This window comes from Mugil cephalus, chromosome 2, assembly GCF_022458985.1.
Source record: "Mugil cephalus isolate CIBA_MC_2020 chromosome 2, CIBA_Mcephalus_1.1, whole genome shotgun sequence".
NCBI classification, from domain to species: Eukaryota; Metazoa; Chordata; class Actinopteri; order Mugiliformes; family Mugilidae; genus Mugil; species Mugil cephalus.
The window spans coordinates 30,993,632-31,020,729 of record NC_061771.1 but is presented as its reverse complement, the minus strand read 5'-3'; the positions used below and the strand labels follow the sequence as shown (position 1 = coordinate 31,020,729).

General features: G+C 40.6%; 1 protein-coding gene across 1 annotated transcript; it reads right to left on the bottom strand.

Moving 5' to 3' along the window:
• Window positions 1-3,191: 3,191 nt before the first annotated feature.
• meis1a (Meis homeobox 1 a) lies at window positions 3,192-17,674 on the bottom strand. The gene is made up of 12 exons (XM_047578422.1): window positions 17,292-17,674; window positions 16,179-16,360; window positions 15,255-15,396; window positions 14,591-14,641; window positions 13,869-13,919; window positions 13,543-13,689; window positions 12,765-12,876; window positions 10,210-10,355; window positions 8,936-9,012; window positions 7,207-7,265; window positions 3,526-3,615; window positions 3,192-3,380 (listed from the first exon to the last, which is right to left on the bottom strand). Exons 1-12 carry the CDS (start codon window positions 17,301-17,303, stop codon window positions 3,328-3,330), a joined length of 1,122 nt encoding a protein of 373 aa, XP_047434378.1. The 5' UTR covers window positions 17,304-17,674; the 3' UTR covers window positions 3,192-3,327.
• Between the last annotated feature and the right edge of the window lie 9,424 nt (window positions 17,675-27,098).

The window sequence follows — 27,098 nt, the reverse complement described above, 5'->3', positions numbered from 1 at the left end:
AGGAAACACTACAACTAGAAATATAACACAAGGATTTACATTTTTATGAAATCAAATCTTCCACACTGTGTACATGAGGCTTAGATTGACAGGTCTAGTGTGGCACTCTGTGTGACACTGTTATGACAGCTCTTGTATCGAGTGAAGTCCTGAAAGAAAGATATCATCTTCTGCCTCCATTTATCCCTTTACTACATTATGTTGGATTCATATTAATGTGAATTTGAATCTATCTATCTATCTATCTATCTATCTATCTATCTATCTATCTATCTATCTATCTATCTATCTATCTATCTATCTATCTATCTATCTATCTATCTATCTATCTATCTATCTATCTATCTATCTATCTATCTGTCTATCTATCTATCTATGAAATGTCTAATCAACCTAAGTTTTTTGCATCCACCTTGCATGTGTGTCTGCCTCCATGGACCCCCAATTGAAGACCCATTCGCTAAGCTAACATAGCATCACATAGCACACATCAATTAATGTGGATATAACACGCCCTACCAGCTCCCTGCCATGCTGACTGGTATATACGTGTATATCTGTGCAGCTCTATTTTATTATTTATTTATTTTTATTTATAGTGCTTTCTACTGTTTTTATATTTGCACTACTTTAGCCAGGAGCTATCATTCAAAATTCCATTATGAGCACACATCATGACAATAAATGACAATTGAATTTTGAATCAGACAGAACAAGTCACTTAATCTTGGGGCTTGTTCAGACTCGACCTCCTCTAGTGGATCCCTACCGTTGCTCCACAGACGAGAACAATGCTATTTTATGTTGTTGGGTATTAAGGGGTTAAGTACAGCCTTGAGACTGTTGTGTGGCGTTGTGAAAAACAAGGAGTATGTAATTATTGCTGTCTCACTATAGGAGTTGTTTTCTGCTTTGCTGCAGCTTTCTCACACATTAGGATACGTCACACTCTGATATTTCACACTTTGGAAACCAGCTAAAGCTGACTTGGCTACACATTCAAATCTACTGATTCATGAAAGGCAGCGCTCCTCCCTTTGTCCACGGGTGGAGCCTAGTTAAAAGAAAATCAAAGTGTATGTTTTTTCCACCCACTCCACCCACACATGGATACTCCAAATATGGATGTGGGGGGCTACGTCAGGGGGTGAGTCCCACCCACCCAACTTTGCTATTACCTGTTAGCTCAGGCTAGCGCCAGTCACTCAAAGTGGGAATTCCCTTAATTATGCCCTTAATTATGCAGATTTTAAACCTTAATAAAAAGGAAATGAATGAGTTAGAAAAAAATTCAATAATGCTGTAAAGTTGGGCTTTTTAACATGGGGGTCTATGGGGAATTGCTCGACAAATGAGGCTAATCCACTTTTCCAAATAATGGGGTCTTCTAGTACAAAGCTGTGTTGTACAAAGTACCAAAAGGTCATACTTTAGTATCAGCATAGTATTTCCTGGTGTTGAAATCAGATCCATAAATATGAGGAGAACTGATTTCTGGTCACATGTTAATGTTCATGGACCATTTGTTATTTAGTTGTTAATTTGATCTGAAAATACACATTGGATCAATGCGTCAGTGCGTACCATATGGTCTGCTGTGATGTTTAAACATCTTGTCCAGGCCTCAGTTTGAGTTTCAAAGTTCAATTTGAATGTTCTGAGTTTTAGGGTTAGCATTAGATTCATGTTCAGTCACTGGTTCTGGTTGTAAAGACCAACGATCCGTCCTCCTTCACACTTTGCTTCCACTCACAAATGTCGACCTAATCTCTGACCATGATGTGTTCACTGCCCTCCTCCTCCTACCGCTGCTTAATAATAAAAACTGCTTAGGGAGTAATTGGACCCCGTGTAATCAAATAAGGAGATGAGAGCGTCTCTCACTAATGATCAGTTCGTTAGAGGATCTCAGAGGATTAATTGACCTTTAAGTCAGAGGGAGCTGCCTTTAATTAGTGAGGAGAGGACACGGTCTCAGGTTTAGCTTGTTGGCCTGGGAATAAAATCACTCTGGAAACGGAGATTCCTGTTGGAGTGTGAATTTTGTGTTCTTATATTCGTATTAATGTAACCATCGCTGGGGATTATGCCGATGTTGGAGCCTTAGAACAGTGGTTCCCAACCTTTTTTCCTTGGAGCACCCTCTACTTATATCAAAGACAAGCAAGGGGGCCCCCACCCCATACAGCCTGACTTATTCAGGCAGGGGGGCTAAACTGCAAATTTTACATCCTAACATTTTATATTAGTAATATATATATATATATATATATATATATATATATATATATATATATATATATATATATATATATATATATATATTTTTTAGCTTCTTAAATTTACTCTTCACCTTTCCAACAACAGTGACTTAGATGATGCCTTCAGTAAAACTCGGAAATTCTATATTCCAACTCGGAAATTTCAGACTTCCAAAATCATAGTGTTATAATAATAATGTTATAATCATAGTTAGTAATAAAAAATAGGTGCTGCAGATTTATTTTATTTTATTTTATTTTATTTTATTTTATTTTATTTTATTTTATTTTATTTTATTTTATTTTATTTTATTTTATTTTGGAAGGAGTAATTTTGTTTGATGACTCAGACCTCATTTTTCCCCAACTTGTCTTGAATGCAGCATCAGCTGCAGCTGGTTCTCAACCAAACTTCCCAAGACCCACTCCCACCCTACTTCTTGGCTAGTGATGTTAGTTTGGAGGGAAAGCTGCGTTACTGTCATTCCATTGGTAGATGAACTGAATTGACTGCTCCAAACTGACAATATCCCACATCAGCATTTTTTTTTTCCCTAAATGTTGATCTTTTCAATTGCGATCAAATGCCACACGATGGAGATCTGACACGGTGCTGGAATACTTTAAGACCTGCATCCTACATGTGGGGAGGCACAACCAATACAGCTTAGAAACAGGTGAAAACTGATGGTGAGCTCAGATCAAATTTTGGCGCACCCCCTGTGATCTCTGGTGTCCCACCTTGGTGGGGCGCAGACCCCAGGTTGGGAACCACTACCTTAGAGGAAGCATCATCACCTGAGTTCAACCCAACACTTGATTGGCCCAGACCATAATCAGAGAAACTCCAGGCCAGGTTTCCACCGATCCATGATCCTCGTGAAGAATGAAAAGAGACTTTCTATGCAGCCTCATTAAGAGTGTAGAGTTGTGAATATATTTAACTACGGGATTAACAAAAAAGATAAATTATCTATCTGAGCTGTTTTCTGCATGAAGATACTCACTGTATTTTCTTGGGAATCTGGGCAGCTCTTCTAGCTTCAGGGTGGAGGCGGTGGTGGTGCTACAAGTAGTGCCACTGTCCCTCCATCCCCACCCCAACACCACCCAGCGGACCTGTGTAACACACACAGAAACAAAGTCACAAAAAAACTACTCGGTTGAAATGAGGTGGAAGTTCTGCAGATTTTTATGAATAACAAAAGTTACAAATGATGAAGGACAAAGGTTTGGCATCTTTATATTGTGTTTGTGTGTTTACCCGTTGGTCTGATTCCCATGTGTGTCTGTCCATCCATGACGAAGCCTCCCATTGGTTGACCATCTGGGCCGTACGGTCCCGCCTGGCTCCCTGTGGACAGACGGACTCTTTTTAATTATCAACACTGAGGTGGAAGACGCTGCCTTTGCTCCTCACCGTCCTACCGAGTGTTGCTTTTGGTTTTCAGCACGTTTGGGGCCGTAGAATAAGATAATAATGACAGAGCTGTTGCAGGAGTTAACATTAAGAAATGGATGTAAATGCTACAAAAATAAATAATAAATGAAAAGGAGTTCACATAGGACCCATGTGACCTCATTCCTTTGGTCAACACACAATGAGTCCCGGTCCCAATAAAGATTAAAGACGAGAAGTTTAACTCATTCATTCATCCACTGGTAGTAATTAACCTGAATAAGAGACGTCTGTTCCTTCCTTCCTTTCAACCTTCCTACTTCCTTTCAACCTTCCTTCCTCCTTTCCTTTTTCCTTCCTTCTCTTTCCTTCCTTCCTTCCTTCTCTTTCCCTTCCTTCCTTCCTTCCTTCCTAGAGAGTAAGTAGAGATTCATTAGAGACATCAGCTGATACAATATTCTACTGACCACATGGTGATTTCAATCATATCAGAGGTTGAGACACAACCTGAAGTCTAATAAGATGATTAAATAGAGAAGACATGAAAAGATCTGATTCCGAGAACGGTTTCTTCCAAACATTAAAACATTAAAAATAAGTGTGTGGAATTAGAAATGAAAATACTGCAGCGAGGGTGTCACTTAGATTTCCTCATGTTTTTCTCTGCACTTGTTTATGATGTGTCTAATCTTTAGGGGGTGTCATTAATCAATGATGAGAACACATTAAATGAAACGTCCTCCTGGGGAAATTGGCTTCATGACACTTCATCTTCAGAAGATGTGAAGGAAGTTTTTCCACAAGTCTCCAACAGTTTCTTATGACTGTCATTTAGCTGCATATTCGAGCCTTTGTGAGGAAGTCAGGCCTGGGGGGTTAATGCTAACAAAGCTGAGGGGTCAAAAGGCTAACGGTGCTTTAGCCCCACTTCAACCCGGGCTCCGATTGGTTTTAATCCTCGGTTAAAAATGTTGAATGGAGCTGGTCATTCGAGGTGATTAGCATCTTTGTCAGGCTAGAGCTAATCCTACTGGGCTTTAGAGGCCATTCAGTCCTGCAGTTTAAGCCTTTCTGTTGGCTTTAAGACAGCCGAGAGACCAGCGGCTTGTTTAGCTGGAAGTCAGTCTGCTTCTTCATTGACTGCTCACATGCACAGACGTGGTCCAGAGTTTGGAAAATACAAGTTATTAGCATGTAAACGTCTGTTTCTGATTTCAAAAAGCTGGTAAAAATTAATGTGGCAGGTGGAAGAATCCCAAACTGCCAAGAAGGTTTTGCACAATGCTTTGATTTCAGGTTTTGTCCAATTAAAAACTAGAGACTTACGTATGAAGGTTCGTCCACATGGGAAGAGACGATCAATAAGAGACCCTGAATGTTGATGAAAAATTGTAGTGATGATAGGACACCGTTGGAGACGTGAGGTACCACATAGAACTAATCTAGACTAATGGGAGCCACTGACTGACTTACACAAACACCGTCCACGTACTAAATAATTGGCTGTGCTCTAAAATAACTGACCTCAAGGATCTGAGAGCTTTTCGGAGTTTTTACGTTTAAGTGAGATTCCAAGTGAATTAACTAGCTACAGTGTTGGGCATGTTCACAGTAAACAAGAAGTAGTTTGAGGTTCTGTTTGCACAGATTAAAGCGAACTAGCTCAAGCTCATAATTCATCTCATCTCATCCTCATCCTTAATCCTCACTAGGGTCGCGGGGGTTGCTGGTGCCTACCCCAAAGCCTCGGCCAAGAGGTGGGGTCCACCCTGGTTAGGTCTCCAGTCCATCGTAGGGCTAACACAGTGATAAACAATCATTCACACTTACATGTACACCTAGGGTCAATTTAGAGTCACCAATCAGCCTAACGAGCACGTCTTTGGAGATGGGAGTACCCAGAGAAAACCCACCGAGCCGCTGTGGTGCGCCAAGTTCATAATTCACATTTTTCAAATTTTGAACTACATTCATACACTCAAAATAAATTGACAGATTGTGTTTATTTTTTATTTTTTTAACTTAATGTGTTACTTCAAATTCAACATAAGCTGTGTTTTCACTACAGTTTTTTCGCAAAATAAAAGCAATATTTCTGAAATTTAGATAAGGTACAATTGCTCTCTGTACGTGTTTCCAATGACAGGAGTTTTGTGAATGAGCTGTAACTCTTGTAAAGTCTCTTCTCATGATATCCCATAATTCTCTTGAATTCTAGTCACAGAGACAGATTTTGCTTTGCGGAAGATGGACTTCAAATGAACTGGTCACATGACCCACTGTGTCATCTCCAGTGACCCAGAAATGCCAAAAAAGTGTTTCCATTGCAATTGTGCAATGAGCATCTTCTTGTGAAGGTCTCTGTCTTGGAGTGCTGCATATCTGACGTGCTTAGTTCCATAAACTACATCTGTTGTCGTGGTCTCATTAACCTTTCTCACTCTTCATGGCCTTGTCCAGTTGTCCACTCCTACCTGGATGAACAGTTCACCTGCCCATGAATCCTGTTATACTCTCAAACTGTCACATAAGATCATCAGCTTTATGTTGTATTATTAGATCCTATGTGTTTCCTTCAGCTCAATATATGTATGACAGAAGTTTGTTTCTCTTCTTTTCTATCTTCTCTGTTTCTACACGACTGGCCTTCTGCAGATGGTTCCTCCATATGAGCTGGGTTCTGCTCAAGGTTTCTTTCTGTTAAAAGGGAGTTTTTCCTGCCACCATCGCCTGTCGCCCTTAGGCTGCTCTGGAGGTTTCAGGTTGTTTTTTGTAAAATGACTTGAAACAATTTGTATTGTTATTGGCACTATATAAAAAAAATTGAATTGAACCGAATTGAACTTTTATATCAATACGTCTGAAAAACCACCTGATGAGAGAGTGTAAATATCCCAAGGATATTTGAGAGGTTTCTAGAGATATAGGAGTTTTCATTATCTTTCTTTCTTATTGTGGTATTTAGATTTTGTGCATTTCTAGGGGGAATAGAAATGCAGTGATTTATGTGGTGCGCGTCCAGATTTGTTTTTTCCAGTGCCCTAACCCTAACTCTAACCCTAACCATAATCGGCTTAGCTCTATGGGGTCATCGATCAGTACCATTTACAATGTCTTAATCCATAATCGTTGAGTTTGATTTAAAAACATGTATAATCCAGCATATCTTTGTAACTGGTGGAGGTAAAGCAAAGCACAATGTTAATGGGTGTCAATACACAAGAGGGTTACCTAGACCAGAGCAACCATAGCCTGAGACATCCATCAGCTGTCACCTACAAACAAAGACAATGACTCCAGATGTGGACAGAGCTGTTCTCCAGATTTAAACTCCAAGAGACACATCTCCTCTGTCGTTGGAAAGACGCTTTTAATGAAGCTGTTGCAGAACCTCCTCAAGAACTTGTATCACAGAGTAACTCGACATACTAATCACACCAAGGACCAAAACTATGCAGAGTTGCGATTGATTGATGTTGTTTTACAGCAAATAGAACAATAACATTAAAGCACTTTGTTCCTGCATACAACACAAGGAAACCCTACCTGCTCTGTTGGACTGGTCAATCATTGGCTGAACAATTCGCCGCCTCGCATTGATGAACCTGAAACACAACAGAGGCAAATGAGAGGAGGAACATTGCGATGTTAGTGTTTTGGGAGAATGTGGAGCAAGAAGCAAAGGAAACAACTGAAACCACAGTAGCAGCGACAACAGTTTGGTTTAAGAGCTAAAACTGATTATGTTTCATTTAATTTCATGACTAAAGTCTAAAGTCTAAACCAATTTCATCACAAATTAAAGAAGATGAGCAACCGATAGCTTAGTTCCATTTCTGAGCACCTTTCTTTTTGCGTTTGTATTTTCTTTTCACAGGCGATGGAGGTTAATACAAAACAAGTCAAACGTGTTAGCCGCAGAAGCTAACTGAAGGATGAGGATATTGAGGAACTTGTTGGGGTATCAGGGGGAAGCAGTCATACATGTCAAAATACACTCTTCAAAGCCATAAGCCTGGTATGCATGACCCATGAGCCTCTGCAGAGGACTGGTATTCCTCAGCTTAAAGGCCTCAGAAACCACCGCCGACCCCTCCCGACCCACCCCCGAGTGAAAGCTCTGAGGTTTTCCACTTGATTTATGTCCTCCTGCTGCCTCACCCCACCTCCTCACCCCTGAGTGGGACAGTTCCAGTTCAACATGAGGAGCGAGAGGGGGTAAAGGAAAAAAAAAAAGGTTCCTTTTCACAAAAACAAAAGCCAAAGCAGACCTTTAAGGGAGTGAAAAAGGTTTGGGGAGGAGGGTTTCTGACTAAAGACTGTTACACCATCACCACTGCACTACTGTTCTGCACATGCACACTTTAAACAACCTGTTTGTACAGTACTATGTACCAAATACTACACTGGTTTGGTAAGATTAGGTACCTACTGCTTGTTACGCATCATGTCTTGAGTCATTATTAAGCATTGACAAATCACCACAGCCAAGAAAGTGGAGCTTCAGAATAATCACATACGTCGTTCAGAAGATTCAGGTTTAAGCCCAAAAAGATCTTGCATGTTTCTCTTCCAGTTAACGTCACTCCATTTCTCTTTAATCCCCCTTCAGACTACAACTTCTGTCTTCCCTACATTGTCTTAACTGCCATCAATAATAAAATGCAGAAACCAAAGATTCTGTTGTGTGAGTCTCAGTCCAGGCCGTTTGGTTCCTTCTAGCTGAAGTAACCATGGTAACAGTGGAGCTAAAAAAATGCCATCAGCAGCAGCGTAGCTCCAGATTGAATGGACTGGTTGAAGTTTTCTCTTGTGGGTAAAAGTGGATTTCGGCGTGATTAAAGTACTAATTAAAAATGGTCAAATGGTCCCTCATGCAACTTTTATATTAGAACCTGGTGAAGATGTGAAAACTTAAAAGAAAAGAGGATCCAGAATTGACCCTTGATGAACTCCAAACCTCATTTTAGTTGATTGTACTGTTAATCTACTCCTACTACAACTATGACAACATGACTAATATTTAGCCTCCAGACACTCCATGTCTCTAATCCCATTAGAGGATCAGTTAACGATGTGATCCCAACGATAAAACTTGCTTGTTAAGCGTTATGTTTCTGTAAACATCCTTCAAGTCTCTAACTCCCAATTAACTCCCCAATTAAGAGCCTCCTGCCCTTGGTGACTGTGTTTGGAGGAAACCCGCAGGAATTAATCATTCAAGTCATTAACATCGGGGCCCGAGGGGCCGACCGCTGACGCCCCCGACACTCACCAGTTGTTGACCTGCAGGATGGTGAGGCCCGTGTCCTGAGCCAGATGCTTCTTCTGATCCTCCGATGGGTACGGGTGCTGCAGTGGGACAAAACACAGAGACGTCTGTAAAACAGCACCAGCAGTTTGTTGTTCCTGTTGTTGTTGCTGCTGTGTTAAAGTTACGACTAATCAGAGTTAACGAAGCAGGAAACCAATTAGAGAAGGCAGTTGTGACTGATTTCAGCCTCGTAAAAGACCAGAGAACAATAATAACTGATTAGTATTTATTAATCTGGACTCTGCTTTGATGTCTTATCAACTGTATAAGCTGTTTTCCAAAGATTTCTGTCAGAAACAAATCCAGGCAAATGTTCCACGTTCATAAAAGTTTTCAGACCTTGAGTGGGAATTTTATAATGAGAACAAAACTGTGTTCTGCTGAAAAAAGGGGAAATTGGCAAAATGTTGTTCAATGTCCCAGTGAACTAAATTGAAGCCTGTGGTTGTTAGAAAATTTCTTTTGATCCACCCACTGCCTCATCGCTTAATTTTCAGACCGCCTCATTCGGAGTATGTGTGAGTGGACATGGGGTTTAAGGGGTGGGGTGAGAGGTCATTAAGGCGACCCAGGCCCTCAGGGGTCCTGTCACAGAGGTAATGGATGATGTTTTCTCTACGGGACGAAGGAACCAGAGAACAGCCTTCCTCCACCGTCTGATCACTTAGGGTTTAACTTGGACCCAGACAGGAGATGGAGAGCATCAAGGCTGATTAGAGCCAGTGCAGACTTCCTGCAACGCTTTAACCTGGTTGACTGCTCTATGTTTATTTTGGCCTGAAACTGGTAAAAGTGTTGAAGTAGCTGAATCAGGAAATAGATTTTCATCAAAAGGGGTCAGGAACTACAACCCTGAACTGGTTTTATGGAGATGAAATCCAGGTAAACACTCACATGTGTGAACCTGGAGAGAACAACAGTTAAGGTCTCGTCTACAGTGATTCTCTGAAAGTTGAGTCTAGTGGACGTCCTGGACTCAGAACTCAAAAGTATGTCTATTGTATGGACGGAGGTAGCTAGAGGTAGCTTGTATTCCAAAAGAAAATATTGTAAACTGCATCTGGATTCACCCATTATGCTCCAAGCTGATATGGGAGGATCTGGTGGCAGCATGACCCTAAAACCAGCTAACATCAACCAAAACCATGTGGGCCAAACATGCTCAGAGAACAGATTTATTCCAGCACTGAAGAAACAATACCTCCAGAAACCTCTGCTCTTCTGGTTATTCTTACTGTTAGGTGCTGGAACAGCCAGGCTCTCAGGATGTTGGTCGCCACTTTGGGGAAGATGCCTCTCTTCTTGTTGGCTAGTTTGTCTCTTTCAGGGTCGTCGTCGTCGCCAGTGCTCGGAGACCTTGCGTCGTTATCCAGACAATCACCTGATCGACACAAGAGGGTTACAACACCACAAAGTACAACACAGTAAAATTAAATTAAAGGTAGATTAAATAACTAAGGCGTGGATTAATCCATCAACAGAAGGTGTTTAATGAACATGTTAAGTCCAGATATATTCCCTTCTTTCATGAGTCACGATTAATATAGATTAAAAATTAAAGAAATTTGATTGGGATTAATCGAAATTAATCCACAGCAATGCTGAGATTAATCTGATTAAAAATTGTAATCATTTCACAGCGCTGTAAATAACTTAAAAACCAGCCTTAACATATGATAGGTATGAGCAGACAGACAGCATTTGAATAGCAGAGTAAGTCCTTTGGTTTGTTTTTGTGACAAACCAAACATAAATCAAAAAATGTTTGTAGATTAGAAATGACAACCAATACAATGCCATAAAAGAAGAAGTAAAATTAAACTGAAAGTAAATTAAATAACTAAGGCTGTCAAAAGCACCATCATGATTAAACTGATTAAATAGATTTTAACGCATTCAACTCTATGCAGCAGAATAACCATGAATGTCTCATGATGAATGTTTCATTATGAAGATGGAAGACTCTAAACAGCACGTTGGTCCTCTCCATGGGAAATTTGAGTACTTAAAAAAAACAAACAAAAAAAAAAACAAGACAGAACGGTGGACCTACATAAAGTATCATCAGACCCTGCAAGAAGAAACTTTCTTTCCATCGAAGCACTTCCAATTTCAAATAGCACATTAATGCCTAGCATACGTAAGTCTGGGATTCTGCTAGCACTTGGGCATCGCACAGTTTGAGACAAACAAAGACAAGCTGGAAATGCTGGGTTACAAACACCTGGCCAAATAAGAAGTCTTTTGTCTTAGTAGCTGCTGAAAGAGGAGGAACAGGGCCACATTCATGTGGAGAAATGTTGGTTTAAAAAAGACACAAACAGTTGTTCAGTTAAGTGCAGTATATTCCCTTCTTTCTTGAGTGTGTTTGTTCAGGAGGCTCATTAAGGATATTTAACCATGATTAATCGAAATAAATCCACAGCAACCCTCGGATTAATCTGATTAATTGTCTGACAGCACTATAAATAACTTATTAAACATCTTAAAGGGTTCAAACCAGTGATCTTTAAGCCACGAGCCGCCGCCTCTAACCAGCTGCTCTCTCTCTCTGCTGGTTTAATGAAGCTCATTTTCTCCTCAGTGTTTTTATCGGTGCCAGGCCGAGGTGACGCCGAGGACGGTGACCTGGGCCTCGCCCTGCTTCAGCAGAGACTGTGGCGACGTGGAAATAATCATAAAATGACGTGAGACTCCATAAACAAGCTCTAAGCCTCATTAGAACGAACTGCCAGCTCCTCAAGGATGATTTACACCACACCTCAAAACACCTCTACCTCCTCCAACACGCTCCTCCTGAAGAAAAAAAGGTCCAACACAACCTGCTAATGGTTTGTGACAACTTGGCCTCATAACAAGTTAAACCAGAAGGTGGATTCGTCCAGTTTCTAAAATATTTCATTGTCCATGGTCTGTTGGAGGAGAGTCCTCGAAGGCAAGAAACTTTATCTTCCACCTCATTTCCACGGTCAATCAAACACTCTGATGAAGGCGACGTGGAATTAAAACACAGAGTTGGTCAATGTAGTGTAAAAAAGTTGGGAGTGTCTCTGGATACAGTAAATGTGATCAGCCTCATAGAGTCATAAAAGCATCAGAGGATCATCGGGAAGGATCTTGTGGAGACCAAGCACGTAAAAAAGATTAGACGCCCACGTAACCTGGCGTGTTCACGTCATTATGAACCTGTTTCAGCTGATACAGACACAAAGTACCTCTGCACACATCCCATTTTCTTTACATGGTCTTGTCCGTTTGCTAACTTATACGAACGTAGAAAACATGGCATAAAATCAGGCCTGAGCCAGAGTTTGTTAATGAAACGTAGCTTCATAACGCTTTCAGAGCGTACTGCTCTTTGGTTTCGATCCTTCTACAAATTAAATGAAAGAAAGAAAGAAAGAAAGAAAGAAAGAAAGAAAGAAAGAAAGAAAGAAAGAAAGAACATAGGAGGTATAAAAGTATGATATATCTGAAAGCCTGGTCAATCTTCCTTCAGCACAGAAGATGGTGAGACATGGACATTAGCCTCGCAGCCTCTCTGCCCTGGTGGCCAACCATGGTTTTACAAAATAAATAAAATCTTTTCTTGACAACTGTTTTTTAACCTTCCTATCAGTTTAACTATGGGATGATATTTATTATCAAATCTTCAAGATTATAACATTTCTAAAAACTGACTTTCTTTTTCAATGATGCATGCATTACACTCTTTATTATGGTTATGAGCTGCTCTTAGGGTCAACATGGATCGGCCTTAGGATTTTTGATGTGAAATGTTCAGGTGTACCTTGTTCACTGCTGTTATCTCCACTGTGAGACGTGTGTCCTCCGCTGGAGGGTCCTGGCGTCCCGGACGACCTGATGGACGCCGAGTCATCTTGATCTCTGCTCCACGAAACCTGTGATGAGTAAAGAAGAATGACACGTGATTTATTCATGGAGTCATTTTCCCACAGAAACTCTCAGGAAACAAAGTGGGATTTATTTTTCTTGTTGAATGGTTGAAATTATAACGAAAGACACTTTTCCTGGGTCTATGGGATTTGGTAGATTGGTTATTTTATTCTCAAGGTTCAGGAAAAGTCGATCAGTGATATATCGTTAGCATATATAACAACATCATATAGCATATATCGTTAGCCTTATAGCATAACTGCCGAAGTCATTTTTTAATTAACTGTTATAATATCAATAAAAATGTGCTTGGTGAAAATTCATTTTTTTCTTGTTTTCCGAAAACGTCCAAATACATAGTAGGTGGTTACCAAGTTAAAGTAATCTCCACCAGTGGGAGCGATTGATCCAGTATTTTCTTTTCCAGTAGAAGAAGAGGTAACTCCATCCATACACGAGCACTGTTAATGACTCCCTCCACCTAAAGCAACCCCAAAGAATGATGCTGCTACCACCATGCTTCAGGTGATGTCTTTGTTTTCTACGATATATCCTGGTATACATCGATATTGTTCACCTGACCTATCAGCACCAACATAGGAAATTGTAGTCTTTCTGATATTTCCTCAAGAATTGAACTTTAAGAGGATACAGCTAAAATCAGAGCTCACCTGGTCCACATTGTTCTCAGACAGCCTCCCAAACTCCTCGCTGTCCGACCTGCTTTCGTCTTTGTCGTCTATAACCAGATCGAGTGGCATTTTGCCTTTCAGACAGCCAATGTACCGATGGCAGAAATTATCACAGAGTTCGTGAACCTGGAGATAAAATTAATCATTACAGGGATCTAAATAGAGAACTAGAAACATATCACGCATGGCTTAATGCAGAAATGATCCTGGTTGTTAATCTTAAATGGCGGATGTTTGTAGATTTAAATCTCCAAAAAGTCTGACGAATAAAAAACTATCGAATGCTCTGTTGATGTTTCTCTGACCTTCTCCAGCTCCAGCAGGTGGAAACGCAGCACCTGTATTGCTTGAATCATCTGTAGAGGAAATTCATTAACATTCATTAGCATATGTTAATGTTTGGGATTAAATAAGATACTCCAATTTAGCATACGATGGAGGGAAACTGGAAGGACCACTGACAGCTGGTGGTTAGGAAGCTAGGATTTACATGCCTTAAACAACAGCCACATGGAGGAAATGTTAATATTCATATGGATTCTATAATGTGCACAATAGTGGAATGTGATGATGTCCAGACTAAATAAAATGTTCTAAGTTGAATTGTGTGTACGTTGCCTTCTATAGTGAATCAGTAGTATATTGTAGATTCCAGATTCTCTTTCAACAGGTAAAAACCCAACATGGAGGAACACTTTGGGCTCTTTGGTTTTATCTTCATGTCCAAATGGAGAGTGGGCCCGGTCCTATTTTTACTAAAACCTTTGTAAAATATGTGAACTTTGTGGTATTTCACTTAGTCCAGTTCTAGTCAAGGAGCCGATCAATGGGTTCAGAATGATATCATCGCTACTAGGGTGTTTTCTACCATCACAACAGTTTCGGAGCGATTTACTTATTTATTTGGTCTCTTTAGTCGAGGATTAAATTGCGTTAGCTCTCCAGACTAACCATCTTCCTTCATAGAGAAGAAAACAAAGGAGACTTGAATTATTAATATGATGACGTTACAGTTGAATCTACTCACCAAGTTATCCATGTCTGGGTTTGATGAAAATAAAGTCTTCTCCGATCGGATCTGCACAAACAATTAATGTGTGAATTTATCCATTCTGAACATGACTCGAATTAATTCAAACTTCGTTTTGTATTTGCTTGAGTGCTGCCTGGTTTTCATATCATCAGCTTATCAACATAGTGTAAGGGGAAGAAAGGTTACAATAGGAATAAATGGGATCAACCACAGCTGTGTCTAGCCCATTTTTAGCCCACTGCTAAGCTTTGTCCCAGCACCCCTAAAAATATGATTTGAATAAAATTTTTTCGTCAAGTGCGTAATTGAAACATCTTCAGAAGAATCTGAAGTGTTTTGCACTTATTGTTCTTACTTCATTTTCTTAATTAAATTCCATTTTATTTTATTTTATGTTTTGAACCAAATGATAGCTTTGTGATACAATAGTTTGACATTAAAGCCCCCCTAAAGCCTCAAACTGACCCTGGGATCAACTCGATCTGAAGCCTCGACAACAATAAACCAGGAATATTTTCTACAGACGTTTATTTCCAGGACATTTTTCGTTTTAATTTTCTCTCCAAAACTACCCAGTGCTGAGTGAATGGGGCCCACAAGGACCCAGATTAATCCGACCCCTGCCTCAGTTGAGACGAGTTGTCCCTCTGCTGTCTACCTGTTTGGAGAAGACGCCGATGTCCTCGCTGAATGAGTCCGAGGAGCAGACGTCTCCTCCGGCCTCCCCGCTCTCCCTCGGCGTGCAGGTCGCCAGTTCACATTTCTCAAAAATCAGCACCAGCAGAGGGAACAATGGATGTCTGCAGGAGACCACGAGAGCATCAGAAAGTTCCCCTGCATGTTTTCCATCACGGACATTGGCTAAAAGCGACGCTAAAGGTTTATTCAATGAATATTCCATAAAAACACAGAAGCGGCCGTCTTTACTCCAGCAGATGGTTTTGGTTTGAAGATGCCCGCCTCCCTCCTCCAGCGCACAGCGCTTGGTTTTGTTTTTCTCCCTCATTTCAACTTTTAACTTCTTTACAAATAAAATCAGCTAACCTCCAAGTAACGGCCTGAACATGAAGCCGTGCGGACGCCTACACAGATAAAACTAAAATGAGAAAAGCACAAAATAACAAATGAATTCCCTAGAAGCAAAAAGGCTGAGGAGGAAGAATTTTAACTGATGTGTGAATGAGATTTTACTGAAGTCAAGACTTCAAATCATTCATCATAATCAGTCATTTTGAAGAAAACACGTGAAGGATGAGAAACTAGAAGAAGGAGACTGAGGAGTTACCACAAACCTCTGGAACCAAGGACAGCATTAGTTTTAGTTTGAAAACAGAAATATGTCTAAATGAATCGTTTCAGGAGGTCAGTGACACAGAGCCACGGTTACAAAACGCTCTGATCTGGTTTCAGGGCAAAGAGTTAAACTCCTGGAATAAATCTTCTTCAGTATAATTGTTATTCATCCTAGTTTTCAGGGTTTTTTTTTTTCTCAAATGTCATTCATCAAACCGAGGACTCTAGGAAGTAGTTTTCTTAAGTTGAATGCAGGACTTTTCTTGGTTGCTAGGGAAGCTCTTCGTACCCATAAATGGCGTCTTTGTCTCTCTTGACGCCGTCCCCGGCCGAGGCAGCGGACTGGGCGTACTGGTGCGGAGGGTAGAGGCCAGGCTGGTGGTGGTGGAGGTGGTGGTGGTGGTGGTGTGGAGGGTCTCCATAGACTCCAGCTGGGCCGTCCGGCCCGTAGTAGTGAGCCAGGTCCTCAAACTGAAGAAACATAAGAGAGGTGAGTGACCTTTGACCTCGGAAACAGAAAAATAAGAATAATAGGAACATCTGGACAAGAAAAATCTGTCTCCACTAAACATTTTCAGCAAAACATTTAACACAGGTAATAATAATAACAACAACAACAACAATAATAATAATGAGAAGAAGAATAACAGAAAACAGGCGTGTTTATATCTTTTACCTTTACATTGTAAATAACCTGTGTTGGTTTTAAATTCTCCAAAAATATATATATATAGTATTATATATATATATACCATTCCTTTATATAAACCTGATACACCACATGTAGCTAGTAATATATGTGTGTGTGTATATATATATTCATACGTACATAAATAAATATATATGTATGTATGTTGTCATTTGTGAACAAAACATTTATTTTATTTACAACATTTTTAATAAAGTTCCTTAGTTTAAACAAAGTGTTATTTAACGATGTAATTTGATAATAAAATTTATTTTTGTTTCACTTTTTTTCTTCTTTTTTTATTTGCGTTTTAATTTCCTTATTTCCTTTCCTTATTTTTGTATTAGTTTGTGTTAATTTATTTTATCGGGGGAAAAACAGATATAGAAAGAATAAAACAGCTTATTTAACTTTTCAAACGTTTTTTCACAAATCAAAACAAACTAATTATTGTGAACGTTTTCTTATTTATTTTAGTTTCAGTGGTGGTTGTTGTTGTTTTTTTTGTTTGTTGTTTTTTGTTTTTTAGTAAAGATTCCAGGTTATTTTTTACGCAAAGGAACGACAGAACAAATATGATTGAAACTTGTTTTCACTGGGTTCTTCTTAGTTTCGTGTCTACATGAAAAAATAAATAAATTAATAAATAAAAAATCCCTCATGTTCATTTAACTTGAACTTATTTTTTTCACACAAACGCAGGTTTTTACGCACCCGTTGCGCCATCGGCCCCGTTTCTCCTCCCGGACTCCAGGTGACTTCTGCGGGGCAAAATACACATCCAGCTCCCGGTGCCGGGGCGATGGTTAATCCAGATTTTATCCCAAAGTGTCCGGGAGAAAAAAACACGCACACACACACACGGAACCCGCGCACAGAGAAGCGGAAGCACGGCGGCCCACTGCAGGCTCCAGAAACCGACCGAAGACAGCGGCAGCCCGGCCGGACTCTGTCCTACTCCCGGCCTGGCCTCCAACTCTAGGGAACCAGGCCCAGTCCGATCAGGGGACGCCTAAACCGGGGGATGGGGTGAGGCGGAGCTGGTGGAGGTGCGTTCAAATCCCGTTTCCAAGACGAAAAGTGTGTGTGTGTGTGTGTGTGTGTGTGTGTGTGTGTCTCAAAAGATGAGACACGTCGCGCGTCCCCGTGAAGGCGCGCTGCCGCGAAGAGATGGATGAATGGAAGACAGATTTTATGAAGTTTATATTTTATTCACATTTTATTAAGTATTTAAACATTAAGACTATATATACAAACTACCACAAAGTAAATATATACAGGCCTATATATATAATATCACTGTCTAACTTCCCAATTTTTAACACACTGACAAATATTTATTTTAGTACAAAATTTTAAATGTTTATTTGAAACTCCTAACAAGTCTAATTTTAAAGAACTAAAGGATTATTTGTAGAAAAAAAAAGTTAAAGTCTGTCTGCCACCTGGTGTTTTGAGGCTGTTGCTGCAGTTTTATTGATCTCATGAAGATTTGATTCAGTTATTTTTTCTATCCAGATTTAAAACTGCTGTTTATCAGTTGATCTAAAGAAAAAAAGATCAAATTAAACATTTATTAATCTTCAAATGAAATAACATATGCCCAACCCAACATGTTTTAACATCCTTTTTTCTACATCTCTGCATAAAAAGACTAAAAACATCCTGTTGACAAAGAGAACCCAATCATAAGAGATGTCCCTGAGGTGCTAAAGTGAGTGCACCTCTAGGATTACAAGTTCATTTCAATTTTCAATTCATTCAACTTTATTTATATAGCGCCAATAACAATACAAATTGCCTCAAGACACTTCACAAAAACCAGCCTGCAACCTCCAGAGCAGCCTGAGGGCGATGGTGGCAGGAAAAACACCTTTTAACAGGAAGAAACCTTGAGCAGAACCCAGCTCATATGGAGGAACCATCAGCTGAAGGCCAGCTGGGTAGAAACAGAGAAGATAAAGAGAAAAGAAGAGCAGGAGAAACAAGATAAACAAACTTCTGTCATAGATACATACATCAAGCAGAATGAAACATGTAGGGTCTAGTAATATAACACATAGCTGATGGTCTGTGACAGTTTGTGAGTATAACAGGAATCATGGGCAGGTTGGTGAATTGTTGTAAAACAATTCCCTCTAAATCATGAATGAGTGGTGAAATATGATATGAGACCAAGCTGAGGTACTGTCCCTTGGTGAAAAGAAGGAGAATGATGAACCGATCAGGTGAGGCTGCTGTCATGATACTGCTCACTAATGATTGAAAAAAAAAAAAAAATCAAGAAAAAGTAATGACAAGCAACTCCTGTTTCATTAACGAAATCCTAAATAATAAATAAGTATAAATGTCAGATTTCCATTTACACACAGCAAATTGAGAAGAGTTGAATTCTTGGCATTAAACTAGACATACACTAGTAGAGTTAATTATTCTCTGGGTATAGTTAATCCGTTATAATTCTCAAATCTCAGTCGATAAATAGTTGTTGTCAAAACCGAGTGTGATAACCACCCGAGCACCTGCTTAATGAGCTAGAGGTTTGCATGTTTAGCATGCATGCCTGGCCTCACTGTAACATAGAAAGTGAGTAACGGCAGTAAACGGTACGTTTGGATTGACATTTTGTCTGAGTGAGTCGAGTCATGCACTTTGTAACCATAGATATAAAATGTGATAAGATGATGCTAATGGTTCGGAGTTGCTAGCTAGCGTGCTAAAGTGGTGCTTCAACTCTTACAGTGTTAATTTGGGTATGCTGATTTTACTGTGCATATTTGTGGCAATGTGACTACTTACAACGCCTGAGCCACTCTGTTGAAAAACTGTCAGTCTCTTTGCGTTTGGTCAAGCTTATATTGATTTATTCTTATACAGATATATTTATATGCCAACAAATATGGTGACGTTACGCCTCCGTGGCACTCAGGTTGCACACATTGCCTCCGTTGCGTTTTGCTTGCTCAAAACCACCTCATGGATACTGGACAATTTTGATCCACTGTTTATGTATTTGTTTATTTTTATTTTTCATATTTACACAATAGCTGGGATTGACTCCAGGACCCGCCACCCTAATTAGGATAAACAGTTACAAGAAGAGAATGAGATATGAGATATTTACAGTGTCCACACAGAGCACCTAAGCCACCATGGTCTTCAAAGTAGGTGTCCATCTTGCAGCCCTTATCAATGAATTCTTGACAAAACACCTCATAATCACTTTTGTATTGGAAGCGAAACATAAACTTCAGTTGTGCTGGTGTGACCTAGCCATCCTCCTCCTCATTATCAAAGTCTCTCAAGACATGAAGCTGGTCCTCACTATATAAATTTGTCACTTCTGGGAGAGTGACTGTTCCCTTGAAGGTATACCTGCACCAACTAGCTGCCAACAACGTGTGCTTCAGCGCCCCTGTAAAACTGCTCCCGGCCCCTGTTGTGGCCCCTGTGCTGAACGGATAATAGATCTTTTAATTTCTTACAGCGACATGCGGTGACTGGAAGATCGGAACTAATGCGACGGAGCGTTCTACGCGGACCTTGTAGTACTACACATACAGTGTTACCCTCTACTGAAAGACCGGCGGTGTGAATTTGGAACATTGGATGTGAAAGGAACAGCCAGCATTCCTGCATGGACGACTGCAAAGAGGTCAAGGTAGGAAAACGATTAACTGTCACATATTCGTGTTACTGTTGTTCACTACAATGATAAAATCTGTTTTTATTGCGCTTAATCACGGCTTGGTCTTGTTATGTTTGTGAATAAGAAGCTATTGAAGTCAGTAAACATGATGTCATACTTGGGAAATGGGTGAAATAACCAACAGCATGTAGCTTCTTGTTTAATGAAAAACTTGAATGGCCTTCTGAGAGTAGATGCTACAGTCCTCTCCATTTTCTTTTTAGAAGGCTATCATCATTAAAACTAAGCAAGGATATTATGCCCTTTTTTATTTTTTATTTCTATTTTTCCTCCTGACTGTACATTAAGAAAGCTTGAGATGATGAGTGTGATTTAGATGAAGATAGTGTGATTGTACATTTAAGTCTCACGCTGTGAAAAACAACTCTGCATGTAGCTAAATGCTTGGATTAAAAAAGTGTCATTATGCAGATAAAAGTTTTATTTTATGCTATAATAGAAATCTTATTTTACAAAAAAAGACGAAGTTGGTTTCAAGGTTTATTGAGCACATTTTATTTTATGTTTATTGAGACAAAGAATGTTTGTCTTATTGTATTAATACTTAATGTGTTTTGTTTTTGTTTTAAATGAACAAAACATTTTGAACACTTAAACAATTAAAAATTGTATTGTGATTATTTTTTCAGTCATATTGCTGACATATTATATTGGACTGTTGCATATCAACAGTGGGGTGACTATTGTCCCAAACTGTTGCTTTGTCAGCTGAGAGAGGGACGTCTTTGGCAGGATGGTTAAACTCTTCGCTCTTCGTCTGGCTGCCGGCCTGTTTGTCATTATTTATTTCATGCTTCAAATTGAGACGTGAGTATGGAAGAGAGTAACCTTATGTCACTGGTAAGGCCAGCAGGAGATGTCGGGCCTTGTGTATTGTTCTTCGAACAACTTAAAAGATAAAACTCTGAGATTTTCTCTGCTCCCCTCAAGAAAGAGTGACAAAAAACTAATGAATGTATGGCTTCAGGCCATAAAAGAGGTGGACAAAGAATGGGATGCCATGGGACAAACAAACACACTGCACAAGACGTTTTGTGTCTGATCTCCTTTTGTTGTAAAGAACATAAAAAAGTGTATTTGCAATATACGTTACTAATAGCATATATTTCATAAACAGTGTATAAGGATACACAAATATTATTGTAACAGAAAATACTATATACAAGCGTTAATATACCATAATTAGTAAGAACATATTTATTGAACGGAAGATATATTGTGCATTATATATGAATAATATACAAATACATAGTTTTTGAACAAAAACAAAAATGCACAAGATACATAAATTGTGTATAAAATATGAGGATCTCATATCTTCTCAGAATTGCTGAGGTTGTGCAGACTCTTGGATGGGAGATGCAATCCCAGAAGGAGGTCTGTGGAGCAGTCGCAAGGCAGTAAGGAGGAAGAAAGCCCAGTCCTTAGTGAAAACCTCTTGGAGGTCATGATAACCAAGCTGATCTGTTCCATTCTGGTGGGGGGCCTGGCATCTGAACTGGGGATGACTGACCAGAGGCATTGGGAATGGCAACAGTGGCTCCATCCCTGTGTTATTGTTGACCAAGTCCACATGGGGTTTTGAATCTTCAGCCAGGGCAATCCCAACACCACCTGCATCACAGGAGAGAAAATGACATTGAATTTGATGTGGTGATTACCGTAAAACTGTTGGTGGTTCAGTTTGTGTGTAATCAGTGCTGGATTTTGACTGTCTATGGCTAACACCTCCTTGGGTGCATCACATTCCTGCAGGGCTAGATCATGTTACTGGTCCAGGGCTAAGTCAGTGAAACTTCCATAAGCCCTGCTGTCTACCAGCATGCAGTCTGGGATGATGGGGCTGGAGAAGCATACCTTTCAGAGAGTGTGCGGGAACTGGTTCTGGCCAAGAAGGTGTAGACTGAACCACCTGAGATTTCCAACGTGTTGAAGACACTGAAGAAGGCTGAAGTTCCAGGCCAGAACATGCCGCTTGTAGCCGACTCCTCCTGCAGTTCTGGCACTGCGGATTGTGGAAGGCAGTTGGGTTTGGTGGGTTGGAAACAGCGAAAGGCCAAACCTTCTTAGGTCAGAGCTCAGGAACAGAGAATAGAGGTTATGTCTGGATCTGCTAGTTCTTTCCCTTAGCAGATTATTTAGGCTAATTGCTAGCCCAATTAGTCCCTCAAGGGAGGTAGAATCATCTCTAATAGCTAGGTCATCTCTTAACTCATCATCCAGAAGCCTTCCATGAAAGATGGCTTGGAGTGCGCCATCATCCCAGCTGCACTGTCACCAAAAATAAAGAAGATGATGGTGAACTGAGCCACAGGTCGACCTCCCTCATGGACACTTTAGAAGCCGCCCCTCCACTTCTGCCACTGACTAGGTGGTCGAAAACCAATTTCTCAACAAGTCAAAGTAAAAGTGTGGATGGATGCTGGATGCTGGATGATTAGTAGAAATGGTCAAAGCCCATACAGCAGCCTGACCGGACATAAGGCTGCTACTTTACCTGAATCAGATCATTCCATACCTCATTTATAATCAAAAAGGATATTACAGACAAATGGAAATTTGTCAGTAGAAATTATGTACATGTCACTAACTGTCCCTTGTACCTGGTGGGAGTGGGAATGAGTGGTTCGGAGCTGCTGCAGTGGTGAGCTGGGTGACCATGTAAAACGGTGTCATGCTGTCCTACCATCGCTCCTTGTTTTTCCAGTGTATTGAGCATGCGTCCTGTCCCTGCAGATAATTCTGTGATGGCTGTCCAGATGGGGCACAGGCAAAGTCTTACTAAATAAACTGTTTGAAGTGCTACACACACAGTGTTACCCACAACTGGAAGACCGGCAATACGAATTTGGAACTTTGGATGTGAACGTGAACAGCCAGCAGCCCTGCATGGAATACTGCAAAGAGGAGAAGGTTGGAAAACAATTCAAATTCGTAACGTCACATATTCGTGTTTTACTGTTGTTCACTACAATGATAAAATCAGTTTTTATTGCGCTAAATCACGGCCTGGTCTTGTGATGTTTGTGAATAAGCAAAGCTACTGAAGTCAGTAAACATGATGTCATGGGGTGAAATAACCGACAGTATGTAGCTACTTGTTTAATAAAAAAAAACTTAAATGGCCTTCTGAGAGTAGATCCTACAGTCCTTAGTAGGCTACCATCATGAAACTAAGCAAGAAGGACATTTTGTCCTTTTTTATTTCTATTTTTCCTCCTTACTGTACATGAAGAGAGAGAGATGATGAGTGTGGTTTAGATAAAGATAGTGTGATTGTACATTTAAGTCTCATGCTGTGAAAAAAAACTCTGCATGTAGCTAAATGCTTAGATTAAAAAATGTCCTTGTGCAGATAAAATTTTTATTTTATGTAAAAACAGAAATCTTATTTTACATAAAAGACAAACATGGTTTCAAGGTCTGTTGAGCACATTTTATTTTATGTTTATTGAGACAAAGAATGTTTGTCTTATTGTAGTTAAAAAGTTCCTGAATCGATTTCAAGTCACTGAATCGTTTCGGATCGTATCGTTCTAAATGAACCAAAATCGTACTTGAATCGTATTGGCAACCACAAATTGTGAAAAAAATCAAATTGTTATGAAAACAAATCGTTACACTTCTAACACTTATGTATATTTACAGAGTGTGGATGAAGACAGTTTGATTGACAGGATAGATGATCAGAGGTGCAGAGTTTTTACCACCATGATTCAACTCAGGACTGAAGAATGGATAAAGTTTGTCATTGAAGGAGCAGCCAGTAAAGGAGTAGATAACAGCTGCAGTATCTACATCATGAAAGGAGACCAGACCCTCCTCATAATCCACAAACACCCCCACCTTCTCAGGACGAGAACCAAGAAAGAGACTGACTCGAGCGTTGTACTCATTTCCATTTCTCAACCATACAGTCATTGGTTGTGTCCATGTTCCTTAAAATAAGGCTTCACCACATCACTAAACTCACCACTTTCACCAAGGAATAGATAAATTAGATAAGATATTAGGTTGCTAAATAGGTTATTAGGTTATTAAATAAATAAGTCTGATTAGATAGCTCAATGCGTTAGTGGGGCTCAGAAGGGAATTGGCAGTAACACTGGAGGAGTCAAGCACCAGCTACTAGTTCATGGTGCAGTCACCCAAGACTACACGAAAGCCTATGATTCCATGCCACACACATGGATACCGGAGGAGTCTGGAACTGTACAAGATCAACAGGAACCTAAGGGCATTCATCCAGAACTTGATGGGAATGTGGAAGACAACCCTAGAGGTCAACTCAAAGCTGATTACCCAAATCAACATCAAGTGTGGCATAAACCAAGGAGATGTGCTGTCACCACTGCTGTTCTGCATAGGCCTGAACCCCCTCAGTCAGATCATCACAAAGAGCAGATATGGGAATTCTGCTAGGAGAATGTCTCAGACAATAGAAATCCAATGAGCCTGTAGAGGAAGAGGAGAAGACAGCCTGGGGGGACAAGCCCCAACACAGCAATTGAAGAAGTGGCTGATATCAAGAGAAACTACCAATGGCTGGAAAATGCTGGACTGACAGACAGCCCAGAGGCACTAATCATGGTAGCACAAGAACAGGCCCTAAGTACAAGAGCCATAGAGGCCAAGATATACCAGGACAGATCAGACCCAAGCTGCAAACTGTGCAAAAATGCCCCTGAGACAGTCCAGCACATAGTAGCAGGGTGTAAGATGCTAGACAAATCAGTGTACAAGGAGAGGCACAACACAGTGGCCAGGATATTGTACAGGAACATTTGTACCCAATATGGAATAGAAGTACCCAAGTCTCAATGAGCCATATCACAGAGGGTGGTTGAGAACAACAGGGCTAAGGTTCTGTGGAACTTCAGATTCCAGACTGACAAACAGGTCCAGCCTATCCAACTGGACATAATGGTTGTGGACAAAGAGCAGAAGATACCAGCTGACTCCAACATCATAAAGAAGGAACACGAAAAGGTCGAGAAGTACCAAGGGTGAAAAGAGCAGCTGGAAGAGATGTGGAAGTTTGAGGTGAGTGTGGTCCCTGTGGTAGTAGGAGCACTCGGGGCAGTGATCCCCAACTGGGACAGTGGCTCCAATAGATCACAGGAACAACACCTGCAGCCTCAGTCCAGAAAGCACAGTCCTAGGAACAACTTAGATATTGTGCAGAACCCTCAAACCCTCAGGTCTCTGGTGGAGGACCCGAACTCGAGAATGACACAGATGCTACCACGTGAGGATGAGTGGGTCATTTACACACACACACACATATTGTGGTATATTGTGGTATTCCTTTTTGCAGTGCAGTCCAAACCCTGGATGTCCACCAGTGCAGTGTGAAGTGGTTTCCTGCTGAAGTTGATCACCACCTCCTTTGTCTTGGTGACTTTGATGTGCAGGTGGTTCAGTGCACACCAGTCTACAAAGTTGGTGATGAGCTCCCTGTACTCCAGCAATGGCTGCATCATCAGAAAACAGAAGTCTGCCAGTAAGGCACAGTAGACTACCACATTACACACACAGTTGTGAAGCCTATCATACTACAATCTGTTGGTGAGACAGTTGGTGATCCATGCACCCAGGCCACTGGCAACTCCAGCTCCTTCCAGCTTCCCCCTCAGCAGCGATGGTTTAACAGAGTTGAACACCCTGGAGAAGTCAAGGAATGTGACCCCCACAGTGGTACTGGTGTTCTCTAGGTGAGAAAGACATCATCTTCCAAACCTATGCCTATTCAAAAGGCAAACTGCAGTGGGTCGGATGTGACGGACGTGGCCAAGATGATCCTCTCCATGGTCTTCATCAGGTGAGAGGTTTAGACTACTGGCGTGAAGTGATGGTTCTGGATATAGAGACCAAAAGGGAGTTGGCACACAGACTTTGCTCATCTCCTGCGATAAACCTGTAGTTAGTCACAAACTTGTTTTGCGTCTCATGGAAACTATTACTACTTATTAAAATCTTACTAAAGAAATGTGATTGTCACACAGATAACGTTGATCCTCTTTCGACAGCATCACACTGACAACAACATGTACTAATATACTTGTGTTGACAGTAGAATTAAACCATATATGTTCAGAATGCAGTTTGATTGACAGGACAGATGACAGGACAGATGATCAGAGGTGCAGAGTTTTTACCACCACGATTCAACTCAGGACTGAAGAATGGGTAAAGTTTGTCATTGAAGGAGCAGCCAGTAAAGGAGTAGATAAGAGCTGCAGTATCTACATCATGAAAGGAGACCAGACCCTCCTCATAATCCACAAACACCCCCACCTTCACAGGACGAGAACCAAGAGAGAGACTGACTCGAGCCTCATCCAGAGCTTTGTACTCATTTCCATTTCTCAACCATATAGTCCAGAAACCATTCTGAGGTCTCAGTTTGATGTCTCCTTCCTGTTGATTGACTCTCTGGCCACTCCTAGATCCCAGTCAGTCTTTCCTTTAACCTGAACCTGAAAGTAAAATCTGCCTGAAGAGAAACTCTTCTTTCCTAAAACACAAATACATGTAGAAAATCTCTCTGGGTTGTCTGGAAGTTTCTTCCTCACGTCACGATGATTCACTTGTTTTCCATCATCAGACAGGATGAGGTGAGGATTTGCTGTATCAGGATCTAGAGTCACATCCACTGCATACTGCTGGACCCTCTTCAGCTCAGCCTCAAGCAGCTTCTTCATGTTTTTACTGAGTTTCTCCTCCAGCTGAGTCACAGCTCTCACCACAGTCCCCTCATATGATGGTGGACGGACGCTGACCTCTGTCCAGTCCTTGGTGGGTGGAGCAGC